This window comes from Meleagris gallopavo, chromosome 3, assembly GCF_905368555.1.
Source record: "Meleagris gallopavo chromosome 3, MGAL_WU_HG_1.1, whole genome shotgun sequence".
In the NCBI taxonomy this organism is placed as follows: domain Eukaryota; kingdom Metazoa; phylum Chordata; class Aves; order Galliformes; family Phasianidae; genus Meleagris; species Meleagris gallopavo.
The window spans coordinates 90,140,197-90,153,740 of NC_139406.1; the positions used below are offsets into that span (position 1 = coordinate 90,140,197).

The window sequence follows — 13,544 nt, forward strand, 5'->3', positions numbered from 1 at the left end:
TAATCACATAAATGCTGACATCATTACAAAATCGTGAGAAAACTGTTTCTGTAAGTCACTACTAAAATTGGGGCTGTGTCACAAAGAATGCTCAAAGAAGCTTGGGAGTTTTCAGAGAGCATCATGACCTTATCTGACAGCTCAAATCCTGGTAGTTCAAAAGATCCAGAGACACAGACAGACTAGCAAATCATTCTGGCAAGCTTCAGACAACTTCTGAAGCTGAAGTTGCTACTTCCCTACAACATAAGACTGCACAATGCAAACCCACAGCACAACCACAGAACAGATCAATCCTGTAACAGGAGCAGTAAAAAGGCAATTGTACCAAGCTGAAAATGCAGCTGGAAAGAAAAGGCGGCACAAAAATAAAATACAGATCAGTTTAAGAACAGTTTATCAGAATCTTGAAAAGCTAGCATTCAGAAAGAACATGAGCTTTTACATTATTTCACCCACTCAGGCAGAGAAGCTGCTCCAATTTCTTTTCCCCCCTATTTATGTAATTTTAAAAACAACAAATGACAGCAGAATTGAAAAGGGCATTTTGATCAATTATTAGAGTCAGAAAAGCTTAAATAAGTTATCAAAACTAATTCTCAAATACAAAATACTGTCAGTATTTACACACGTCTGGAAAACTAAATTGCTAAGATGGGAAGAGAATCACAGAATCATAGAATAGCTCAGGCTGGAAATGACCCTAAAGACCACCCAGCTCCAGCCCCATGCCATGGGCATGGACATCTTCCACCAGATCAGGTATCTAAAAGCCCTATCCAATGCCCTGAGCATTTGCAGGGTTGGGGCATGCACAGCTGGGCAGCACTTCACCACCCTCACAGTGAAGAATTACTGATATCAAAGCTAAACCTATTGGTTTCTAGCTTAAAAGCCATTATTCCTTGTCATGTCCTTACACTCCCTGATAGAAGGCCATAATAGCTTTACAGATGTGAGCGCACACTGATTGGAAACAGCTGAGAGGCAACAAATTCTCTTGAAGTTTTTATTTTTACCTTATTTGAGTAAGTTTTCAACACTGACACCACTTGTCGCTCAAAGCTACTCACATTTATTTTTTGCAGTTGCAGAAAGCTATGCTTCACTGTCACAACAGAAACACCAAAACTGTGTTTTCCCTCAGCACAAATAGGTCAGTGTCAGTGTCAACACTCAAGGGCTTAAAAGAAACAAGAAAACAACCCCACACTGATACACCAACTAATTACTTCAGGGAGGACTGTGCGCATTCAGCACACTATCAGTGCAGCATCACAAATACCTTTCCTAGCTTCGTAAATCTGTACAAGTTTAAGACACGGATGCAAAACAGCCAACACCTAAAGCAAAGCATCTTTTCTAGCTAATTAATTTTCATTTGATTGTTACAGCAAATCAAGTCAGCAACCACAACTGTAAAGGCTGTAATTTACTATCCAAACAAATGAGAAAGCTTTTTATCAGGCTTGTTTTAAGGTAAGCTCTCAACTCTTTGAAAGGGTAGATGACTGCAGAACAAGGGGAAATGATCTTAAGTTGAGGGAGGGAAGATTTAGGTTGGATGTCAGGGGGAAGTTCTTTACAGAGAGAGTGGTGAGGTGCTGGAACAGGCTGCCCAGAGAGGTTGTGAATGCCCCATCCCTGGAGGTGTTCAAGGCCAGGTTGGATGGGGCCCTGGGCAGCCTGGTCTAGTATTAATTAAATGGGGAGGTTGGTGGCCCTGCATGTGGCAGGGGGGTTGGAGCTTCATGATCCTTGAGGTCCCTTCCAACCTGGGCCTTTGTGTGATTCTGTAAGCTTTCAGGAGAGAAGCTTGTTACATGATTTTTGATTATTCCTAAGTACATTAAAGTAAACTTTTGTAATCTCACTTCCTTTGTAATTGGCAGTTACAATTCATTCTTCGTAATTGGATGCAAAGATAAGTCTCAGTACCCTGGAGCCCTCTTAAAATCAGAAGACTCATTACATAATTTTACAAGACTGAGGAGATCAAATACATGTGGAAAGAAATCAGTTTTCCTCTCCATCAGACACACACACTTTATTCTGTGTTTTTCTGCTATCTGATATTGGTTGTGCTGATGTTCTACCTACCTGCAAGAGGAAAACACAGTTCCCTGTTTGTTTTTCTGCTTTACATATACAAAGATGCATCTGCAGGGTCAATAGCTGATGCCTTACATCAAAGTAACTTTATGGAAGAATTAAAGAAGAAGGAATCAGAGCAGCAGCTGGCTGGTAAGAGAAGCAGTGGGGCTTCCAGACTGCCCAGATTTATTTGTTGTCTCCTATGCAGCAGGTGGCAGAAACAAGGATGCCTTCTCATCACGTTTCTTCTCTACTTGCTTTTCCCAAGGACCTTCTCAAACTCACAGTTGTTTCTATTTGTGAGCAAGGTTTGATCAGGACAGGTGCTGCATTCTGACTGGCTGCCAAACTTTGTGCTTCTGTATAACTTAGCAGCTATTTGAATGCATTATATACTTTGTCATTTACTAAATTCTGCTTTTTTTTTTTTTTTTTGCTCTGAAATTTACAACTTAATGGGATGGAGGAGGAAAACAAGGGATCCTCCCAATGATGGTAATTACTTCCATAATAAACACAACATTAAGCAACACCTAAGCTTGCAGGCCAAGAGAATGACAATGCAAGAGCAACCAGGGAAAAATATAGGCACAGTGGCTTCACAAAAATACTGGCAGCCTATGTTAAAGGCTACAGGCTAAAGAGCTGCCAGGGAAGGAGACTGCATAATTAAGAAGGTCCTTAGCACTGAAAAAATTGCAGCAGTTTAGGCACTCTGTAACAAAACCCATGATTTATATGAGAGTTTATTAACTAATGAAATTCTCCTCTCCTTGGGTTAGAAAACAATGAGAGCATTTTTAGGTTTAATGATCAAAGGAGATTATCTCCTGGTGAGTTTCTGAAAGCTGCAGTCAGAATTCCACCAAAAGAATTATCTTCAAATTACATCAATTATTCTGCTTCTCTCATTAATTTGCCATCCTGATCTGGGCTTTAGCTCAATGCTGAGGATTTTAACTGCTAGTTTCACCAAGCCAGAACAAGCAGAAAAGTAAAAACAGTGAGACAGCTAACAGCTTATAACAAGTTGTTTCAAGCACAGCCATTTTTGGTAAGCAGTGACACTGGCACGAGACATTGATACCAGCTCGTTTTGTGGTGGTACAGACATCTGCTTAGCTGTATATGAACGAGATCAGCAGAACTCAGGTCTAACTAGAGAGGCTCAGGATAATATGGTTGGACTGCGTGATCTTCAAAGTCTCTTCCAACCTTGGTGACTCTGTGATTCGGTGACAATCTCTGCAGGAACTGCGCACAGAGCCAAACTCGTAGTTGCAAGAACACACTATTCATTCTTCATTATGAAAATCTATTATTTGAATACTATCAAGTGGTAAAAAGCTGAACTAGTCCTCTAAAGCAAGTACTTACAAAGTACAGAAACCACCCAAACGCTGCTTTTGAATACACATGACAATGTTCAACTCTTCCCTGAAAAAGAAAGGTCTGCATGCACTTTTCTCCTTCACATGTTGCCTCCTGGTCTCACAGTTCCAAGTATTTTTCTTCCTCTAAATTCCTTTCTAATTTGGCATTCTGGCACTGCATAATAAAAATGCAGTTGAATAGTGATACTATTATACTCTGAACTGACTGTGCAACAGACCATTCCTGATTTTCTGTTTCACTGAACAAGCTACAATCAAGCAATAAAAACCCATCACAGGAGAGCTGTCCTAAGCAGCTGTTTTTCCCTAGCACAACTCAATGGAATAACAATGGAACGTTTTGTCTTCATGAGAGAGAATCAGTAGAGTCTCTAATCTCAAAGTCCTCATGTTTGTTAATGAGTTCTGAACACCTACTTAAACCAGACTCACAGATGTGAAAACCATAGGAAGTCAAGCCCTGGTGAGAAGTAAGGGAATGAGAAGCAAGTAGTAGACAGTTTTCACATCTGTGATACAGAAAAGAAACTGGAGTCTTCTAAAAGTGACTGAGTTTCACATTTGAGGGTAATCTCAAGCAGGAACAGAAAATTAATTGAACTTTCTGCACTTACCTGGCGAAGATTGATATAAACTGCATTCTGAAGGAACTCAGAGGCTTCCATGCTCCTTTTCTGTATTGCAAGGACTCTCACTGCCTTCACGCAGGCTTCCAGTTCGATGACACCTGCATTCTTGTACTTGAAGAGAGACAAGCTTAAAGTATGGTACCTACTAGATTTGATAAGTACTTCTCAACACACAGATCAGCTGTCACATCTTACCAAAGCCTGCCATTCCCTCCCTAATGCCTATAGTGACTACACCATTAAATTATCAACATGTGACCAAGTGAAAATTAAGGTGTCATCTAAAACGTTACTGTGCAAAACAACCATTTTCAGCCTCTTCACTCACATTTTGAGACGCTGCACAGTTTCACATCTTAGAGTTCAGATGAGGAGAAAAATTGGGAATATTGGTATCATTTTGGATAACCTTGGATATGTGGGGAATTAATGTGCAGGTTTGTAACAAAGTGATGATTTTTACCTGCACGATACAATATCTATGTAAGCTGAAAGCTGCTTGACAGCTCAGTTTTAAGTTCTTCTTCACCACCTAAAATTCTTCTATCGAGGTAAATGGAAATTATTTTGCCTTCTCTACTTAACACAAAATACATTACATGGCACAGGAAACTGTACCAACAGAACTGTAGTTTTACTGCTCCGGTTTTATCTTTAGTTATAACAGTACCATCAGTCACAAACCATTCTGGGTTTTCTTATATGTTTATCATGTTTGGAACTCAGTGGGAGAAATACAGCTCAGAATGAAATGCAAGAATCATCACCAAAGCACAGTTATATATTACTTTCTCATGCATTTGAGATATCAGCAAAAACAAAATATTGGAGAGTGAATCCATTTCAGAAGATGCTGTGAAGGCTTCTTATGCTCAGTGATAACATGAAAAATATGCAGAAAGTGCTGCTCCCTCAGCACTACAGCAAGTTACTTTCTATGTGTAGTTCTCAGACAGACAAAAGCTAAATACACTTGTGTTGAACAGCCACAGGACCAAATTATTTGTTATTTGCAAGTGAAATTGTAGAGAGGCAAAGTTATTACTTGCTAAGAGCATAACGGATATTATTATAATCAAAATATGTATACCCTGCTCAAGTTATCCTTCTGAAGAAATCACATCGTCTCTTAGATGAGCAACTTACCCTTATGACAACATGAAAAGCCTAATGTATGCTTGAGAATTATTGTTATATTGACAGATTCAAATTTATCTGAAACTACCCCCAAAACTGCCACACTCCAGTGCTTCTAAGCACAAATTAAATCACAGATTAAATCACATTCTTTCATTTAGATAATTTCCCTTCAGCACAAGCATGGACATCTCATGTTCACGTGGCTTCATTTAAAGATACTTTCAAATATCAAAGAATAATTGGAAGGGAAAAAAATGGGATTAAAGGATAAATAACTGCATGGTAACACAATAAAATTTAGCTTTAGTTTTGACAAGGATATTAAGCCACTCTTGTCACAGCAAGAAATTATTTTTCCTCCATATTATCAAAGCAAACACAAAGCTACCTTACTATCTTACACTCTGAACATCTGCATAAAAATCTACACAAAATTCCCATAGAGATGAAAATGATTTAATCCTTGTAAATCCTCATTTCTAGTTGTTCTTCTTCTCATTTCTTGTTTGTTCTTCACATTTCCTCCATGACCCCATCTCTCCATCTGCACTAAAAGCCACCCTCCCTGAACCCTCTTATAAAACCATATCCAGCCTCAGCAACCCCTTCAGAAACCTCTGAATTCCCCAGAGATCTCTCCAGCAGGAACAGCAAACAAGCATCCAGCTCACACAGTGCATGAAAGCATCAATCTGCTCATGTATGTAATAAAGGTTGCAAGTAGTAATTAACAAACTTTCTAAATGTGTAGTACTTGTTCTTAAGAGTGCTTTAAAAATTTAAGACAATGAATCGAAAAGCTCCAGGTATAAGTAGGCACTGTAAATAGTTCCCTCATCACGTTGCTGTTTCAGGTCCAAACAAAGGACCAAAGGCCACAGATGTCCCAACTGCACTCAGTGCAACAGCATTAATTATTCCCTTTTGTTTCCCATTATCGTGTTTTAAAAATTATAATGCATGTGTTTTAGAAGATCCTCTGAATCTATAAGCACAGCACTTTGTTATTTACAAGATTTTCAGTGACATTTCAGAGCTGAGCAGGAATACCTTGCCATAGTAAGAAATGGCTTCCTTATATTTATCGATGATGTCTTCAGGACTAAGGCAATTCTTGGCACGTCCTATCTCAGCACTGGTATCTGCATTTATCCCATTTGAAGTCAGTGCACCTAGAACAGAACGGGATAAGAAATGAGCGGAAGGACTTTGTGTAAGTATTAAATATCTCAGAAAAAGAAGAAAACAAAAAACAAAAAACTGGGCTATGCTGCAGGTTTAAGCAGATCATACACAAAGCATCTGCCCTACCTAGCAAATACTGGCTCTGTTTCACTGTTTTCCCACACCATGTTAAAGTGCAAAAAAAAAAAAAAAAAAAAGAAAAATTAAATAAAAATCAATCATACATCAATAAACAGCACATAACAAAAACAAAACAAGGGAAAAAACCCTCAGTCTTTTATAGTTACTTGAGTATTCAGACTACAAGTAAAATATTGGATTGCTAGAATTAGATTAGGGCCACATCTGTTTATGCAAATTTTAATCACTGAGCTTTTCTTTGCTTTAATTACTAACTGTATTTCTAAAGCACACCCAAAAAGAAGTGCAAGTTTTTTTCTAACATAATTATCTGAAGGTGACCTCCTCCGATCATTTAAAACAAATCCATCCCCATGTCCAATCTTAGACAACCTATGCAGTGTTACAGCATAGGTAAAGGCCTCCAAATCTGAGCCTTCCACATTAATAAAAACAATTTCCTGGGGCTCAAGCAAAATAGTAAGAATTTGCTCTTCTTATATAAGAAAAAAGAAAGGACTCGGAGAGTCTTTATATTTACAGGGGATAAAAATCTGAAATAGAGGCCAAGGAAATCTGGGTATTATGAAGTGTATGAAAGTTTTCTTTCTATAACCCAATTTATTGCAGTTAATGACATTGAAAACATACATCAAAGATTTAGAAACACTCTGTATCTCTTTACATGGGACTTAATCTGCAGGATTACATGCCTCAATTTATAAAGGAATTGATTTCTCCAGGTGGATAACTGCAGAGAAAAGTACCACAAAGACACCTTCCATTCATCCTGTATATTCAGATATACGTTACTTGATATGCTCAAACACTAAAGCACTTTCTCCTATGCCTGCCAACATTAGAAGAATTACACCACAGGCATCTATAGATGAACACTTTCAGGTGTTTTACAGAAGCAAACAGCAAAATCTTTCTTCATGATGATTTAAGATTTATAGCTAAAACCTGAAGCATCAGGAATCTGTACTGGTTTTGGCAATTGGCAGTAACTACATAAATGCAAAACAAATGCAAGTAATAACAAGAAAATAATTTGGAAACATGCATGAAAATAATGTACCTGGATCAATGAGAACTTCTTGTGCCCCTAAAAGGAGGAACAAAAATGATTCTTTTTCAGCCTTAAATATTGCCAACAAAATAAGCTCTTACAGTGTTTCATAACGATCAGCAGGCTTGAATGAAATCATAAAGCCTATTAGAATCATCACTGCTATTTTGAAGGACTACCTATTATATATCAAGTAGTCACCACATGGTAATTATCTTTTTTTTTTTTTTAAAGAAAAAAACAAATGTAGAAATACCATCAACTTGCAATAAACTCCAAAACAGGTCAAGAAAAACTGAATCATTTTCACTGCACACCTTAAAGCCAACCTCCTTTTCTCACGTCTTGCTTTAGATGGCAATTTTTTGTCACAGTCCACTTCTATTCTGATTTCAGGTCCTACAGTGCTTAAACCTCCATTAAATCCACACTGTACTCTAGAAGAACATTTTTGAAGAGTTGTATCCAGTACATCCCCCTCTGATTACCACCACAGAGGGTGGTGAGGCACTGGAACAGGTTGCCCAAGGAGGTTGTGGATGCCCCATCCCTGGAGGCATTCAAGGCCAGGCTGGATGTGGCTCTGGGCAGCCTGGTCTGGTGATTGGTGACCCTGCACATAGCAGGGGAGTTGGAACTCAATGATCATTGTGGTCCTTTTCAACCCAGGCCATTCTGTGATTCTATGACTATCATTAATTTTACACCATCAAATTTAATGGAGTAAAGCCAACAAGCCAGACTATTCTCAAACTTGACAAGACGTGCACAAAACCTGGATTAACAGACATGTAACTCCTTGCTAACCTAAGCTTTGATTCAGCAATAAAGTTAAGACTGAGGGTTAAGCAGCCTAAAACAATGCTTTATGAGAAAGGCAGGACCTCCCTTCAATTAATTTACCTAATCTCCAAGCTAACAAAGTAGAGACTTAGAGACAGATGATACTCCAAAACTCCACTCATGTTTCCTAATTTTGCTTGGAGAAGTAGGGAGGTCAGGTGATAAGAGCACAGTACTGCTAACAAAATACAGCAAAACCCCCAGTAAGCTAAAGATTAAGTAATTTGATGTCATCTTATGCGATGTGTAAAGTCACGCTTCCTTAAAATGCCAAAGCTTCTTCTTCATGGCCAGCAGGGAACTGCAGTGCACAGGTTCAAATAATGCCCAAGGAAACTTAATGGCCAACACTCCATGGTTCTGTCCCTTCCTCAGGCAAGTACTTCAAACTTTATGCTATTCATTCTCTTCTGAACAAACTATTCCTATCAAAAGAGCTTCAAAAAAGCTGAAGGGTGAATCAACCCCAACCAGACAATATTCTGATGGCTACAACACTTCCCAGGTATGTATTAAAAGTATTTCAATTCTCCTTAGTAGGGAAAAAAACCACTAACACCTCCCTCCTGAGGGTTTAGTCTGTATTATAGAAGGGGTGACAACATTAACGCTTCTCCCTCCAGAGATGTTTTTGACACGTTTTAAAGCAGATAAACACAACAGTTTGTTTGAGCAGCCAGGCCAAAAGTTGTTTTTTTTTTTTTAAATGGAAAAATGCCAAATTGTTGAAGTCCTATGAGATTCACAACAAAAACACTTCTCTTGACCAAGTCTGGACACAAGAAACTGCCAAGAAAACCTGTGCTGGCAAGGCTGAAGTACAGGCACAAGAAGAGGTGCAATTCCAGGGACATCAGTAAGCAATAAAGATAATTAACACATCTATAGTCCTTACAAGTAGGCCTAAGTTGAATGCTTATTCCACATACATCATTTTTTGATCTGCCTAAAATTTGGAAATGCGTTTTGCATCCAGCCTGGTCCCTCTAACAATGTAGGTTATAAACAAGGGTGTGGTTCAGAAATTTTAAAGTATTGAAAAGAAACTTATAGAGAATTGTAAAGGGAAAAGACGAAAGAACAAATGCTGTATGACTAGACAGAGTTCAGAATTTCACATCTGATTTGTTACCTTCTTAAGTTAACAAGGAGGACCTGTTAGAAATGAACAGATTGCAATGCATACTGTTAAAGAAAGATGGAGAAAGATTAAGAACTGTGTGAAGTTTTATCCTGATGGGCAATATAAAATGTACTATGGGGCCAAGTGGACAGATTTTAACCCCTAGACATTATCTCTTAAGTTGGCATTTTCTCTCTAAATACAGTAATTTTTATTACCTAGCTCATCATCTGGTGTCAGTACATACAGTATGTACTACAGATAACAGATGAATGAAGATGGGTGGAGATGCTGTATAAAAGGAATTCATTCTGACTGCACAGCACACACGGGTACTTAGATCAGCACTTAAACCCAGAGTCTGTTTGTTTCAGTACTGTGGAAGACTGTAAATACATACAAATATATAAAAGATATACAAACAGCTCTGCTGGGTGAGACCAAAGCCTGTCTCACCATCTTCTCTCCCACCAAGCTGTAAAAACAAAGCTATTTATTATCACGTTTCACCTGCCTTCAGGAACTTATAGCTCAGACATTCTGAATGCACAGCTTTCACAATAATTAATACATTTTTTTCTTTTATTATCGTAGCCATCTTCTCCAGGAAGCCACAGAAGCTTTCAGAAGCCTCAATACCATGTAGCAAGTGTTAGGTTATGCAATTAGAAGCTCATCTGGACAATCACAATAGAGCATTGAGAAACAATGAGAGTTGAGCCCAGTAGTTTAATCAGAGTAGGCAGAGCAGTCCAGGAGTGTTAACTCTCTCGATGGGTTTCACAGGCTGCTCTCCAAATCACCTTAACAGACTGAGGGATGTTACTGTCTACCATCTTATGGATTCTAGGATGCAGGGGAAGAGCACTCTGGGATTGTGCAAGACTTTCTTATGGGATACACAGGAGATTAACCAACAGCAGGGAAAAGGAGGAATGAAGGCAGATTAGGGAGGAACAAATATGGAAAAGATGGATAGATAAGGAGAGCGTGTATCTGTGTGTGGAGGTCTGAGTACAAACAACTGGAATGGGGCTCTGAGTCCCAGTGCTTGGAATAAAAGTCAAATTCCTTGCTTACCTGGTCTGTGCCTGTTGCCTGCCTCAGCAGAAAGAGAGCCCCCTTGTGCTCTACGAGATCCAACTTTACCTCCAGTCCCACCAGGGTAATGATAGATGACTGAAGCTGAACATAACCCCTCAAGAGCAGCTAAAAAAAAAAAAAAAAAAAAAAAACCTGCAGATTAGTAAAGATACTTTCAAGAAGTGAAATATCATGTAGAAGCATCTATTTACATGAATATGAGGTATGCTTCAGTTGGAGACGTTGGCAGTGGAAAAGGCTGAGATAGCCAATGTCTTTTTTATCTCTGTTCTCATTGGTAACATTTACCCTCAGGCTCCTCAAGTCCCCATGACTATTAGCATCACCTGTAGGAACAAGTGCTATCCACAGCAGTGGAGTAAAAGCATCCAAAGTACTTAATCCAATTAGACACAAATTCACAAAACCAGTTAGGATGCTCCTGAGGATGCAGGCAGCTGGCCAATGTCATTATGAGACCACTTTCTTACACCCTGAAAAGGCTGAGCTTTAGATTAACTGGGCAAAGGGAAACATCACACCCAGCACCAGGAAGAAGGTAGCAGGGGTCTACAAAGCAATTAGGAAGCCCAATGGACTCAGCTTTCTAGCAAGGCTATAAAAAAATCCTTCTGGAAGCCATTTCCAAGCACATGAAGAACAAGATGGTGACTTGGAACAGCGATCAACCATTTGTCAAGGATTAGTAAGATCTCAGCAATCTCTCTGCCTCCTATGATGAGACGATTGGCTCAGTGGGCACAGGAAAGGAAGTAGATGTTGTATACCCGAACATTTACAATATCTTGAGACAAAGCAATCTTCACAGCCAAAACAATAAGACTGATTTGGATAGGTGGACTATAAAGCAGGTAGAAAATGCTAGGTTCAAAGGACTGACCAGCAGTGCAAAGTCCAAATAGTCACCAGTTACCAATGGTGTCCTCCTTCTGGAATCAGTACTGGGAACAATATTCTTTAACAAAAGCACTTAAGAAGCCAAACGGACTTTCACAGAATGGCCAGGGTTGGAAGGGACCTCAAGGATCATGAAGCTCCACCCCCCTGCTACATGCAGGGCCACCAACCTCCCCATTTAATACTAGACCAGGCTGCCCAGGGCCCCATCCAACCTGGCCTTGAACACCTCCAGGGATGAGGCATCCACAGCCTCTCTGGGCAGCCTGTTCCAGCACCTCACCACTCTCTCTGTGAAGAACTTCCCCCTGATATCCAACCTAAGTCTTCCCTCCTTCAACTTAAAACCATTTCTCCTTGTTCTGCTGTTATCTACTCTTTCAAAGCGCTGACTCCCCCCTGTTTGTAGGCTCCCTTTAGGTACTGAAAGGCTGCAACAGTAAAGCTAAAAATAGAAGGAAGATGTTAAGTTAAACATATGTGGCTTTCGTAGATGTAAAGGCAAAAAAAAAATCTAACAGTTGAACATAGATACCTGCAGGAAAGATTTTGAAACCATCTGTATACTTCGCTGAAAAAAAGAAACATTTTCCTAAAAAGTGATTTAATCAATTAAACACACCTCCAAGCCACAGGAAGTCGTTTACAGAGCGCAGAAGTTCCACAGCCATGTGATAGTGCACCAGGGAATCCTGTAACATCCCAGCCTGCAAACACAGGTCACCAACGTGCTTCCGCATCCGGCCCTGACAGCGTTTCTTATAGTGTCTGCAAAATAAAGGATGCAATATGAAGTTATTTCCAAGCAACAACTATGTAAGGTAATGAACACTTAAAGTCAATTTTCTTTCCTCTTTAATAATAGATTGATATTACTGTATTCTGCTTCTCTGAGCAAGCATCCAGTGTGAATTCTAAGCAACACAATATGCAAAAGTAAAAGAACCAGCATTCGGAGGAGATGCTGAAAAGAAAAATGCGTTGCATATTCTGGCTGTATAGCATTTATACACATGTAGTTGGATATAAATGATCGCCCTTCAGAACGCTTGAACAGCCTCTCCTACATTAAAGAAACATCACCTTTTTAGAACTGCTATGCTTCATGAACAAAGAACGTGTTACAGCCACCATTAGCAAAATGATCAGATCTCCTAGAAAGTTCCTTTTCATTTCCATCCTATTCCACTTTTAACAGGCTCAGTATAACCACTGCCCACTTCAAGTAAGGACTGACAGGGTTTTACCTGCCACTCCTTTTTCATTTGTTCAAATAAAATCTGACCCAGCATCAGCAATACCATTTCCTTCCTTTCCCAAACAAAATTACTACACAACACCAATGCAGCCTTACTGAAAATAGTTTTAGGCTTTGTAGAACTAGAGAGGCAATCGGGTCATAAATCAATGCAACAAAGGCACAAACATCACTACTTTATTATTATTATTTAATAAATTACAGCTAAACAAATGTAACAGATGCGATGTGGGACATACTGTGCTCCCAAAGCATCTCATGATTTAAGACAGGAGAGATCACTCATCATTCATAGAATCACAGAATGGCCAGGGTTGGAAGGGACCTCAAGGATCATGAAGTTCCAACCCCCTGCCACATGCAGGGCCACCAACCTCCCCATTTAATTAATACTAGACCAGGCTGCCCAGGGCCCCATCCAACCTGGCCCTGAACACCTCCAGGGATGGGGCGTCCACAACCTCTCTGGGCAGCCTGTTCCAGCACCTCACCACTCTCTCTGTAAAGAACTTCCCCCTGACATCCAACCTAAATCTTCCCTCCTTCAACTTAAAACCGTTTCCCCTTATCCTGCAGTTATCTACCCTTTCAAAGAGTTGATTCCCCTCCTGTTTGTAGACTCCCTTTAGGTATTAAAAGGCTGCAATGAGGTCAGAAGCCCAGCTCCCTCAGCCTGCCTTTGTAG

At 39.6% G+C, this 13,544-nt stretch overlaps 1 protein-coding gene across 4 annotated transcripts in view; it reads right to left on the reverse strand.

Annotated features, from left to right (window-relative positions):
* Positions 1 to 13,544, reverse strand: part of TRAPPC9 (trafficking protein particle complex subunit 9) — a 467,199-nt gene that overhangs the window by 445,625 nt on the left and 8,030 nt on the right. For 3 of the 4 annotated variants that reach the window (XM_085221734.1, XM_085221737.1, XM_085221736.1), the window contains exons 3-7: positions 12,224 to 12,369; positions 10,681 to 10,809; positions 7,644 to 7,670; positions 6,308 to 6,429; positions 4,103 to 4,228 (exon numbers count right to left, since the gene is read on the reverse strand). In XM_085221734.1, coding sequence (XP_085077860.1) covers positions 4,103 to 4,228; positions 6,308 to 6,429; positions 7,644 to 7,670; positions 10,681 to 10,809; positions 12,224 to 12,369 — 550 coding nt within the window. The remainder of the gene's footprint in view (positions 1 to 4,102; positions 4,229 to 6,307; positions 6,430 to 7,643; positions 7,671 to 10,680; positions 10,810 to 12,223; positions 12,370 to 13,544) is intronic. The other variant, XM_085221735.1, reaches the window with a different exon arrangement.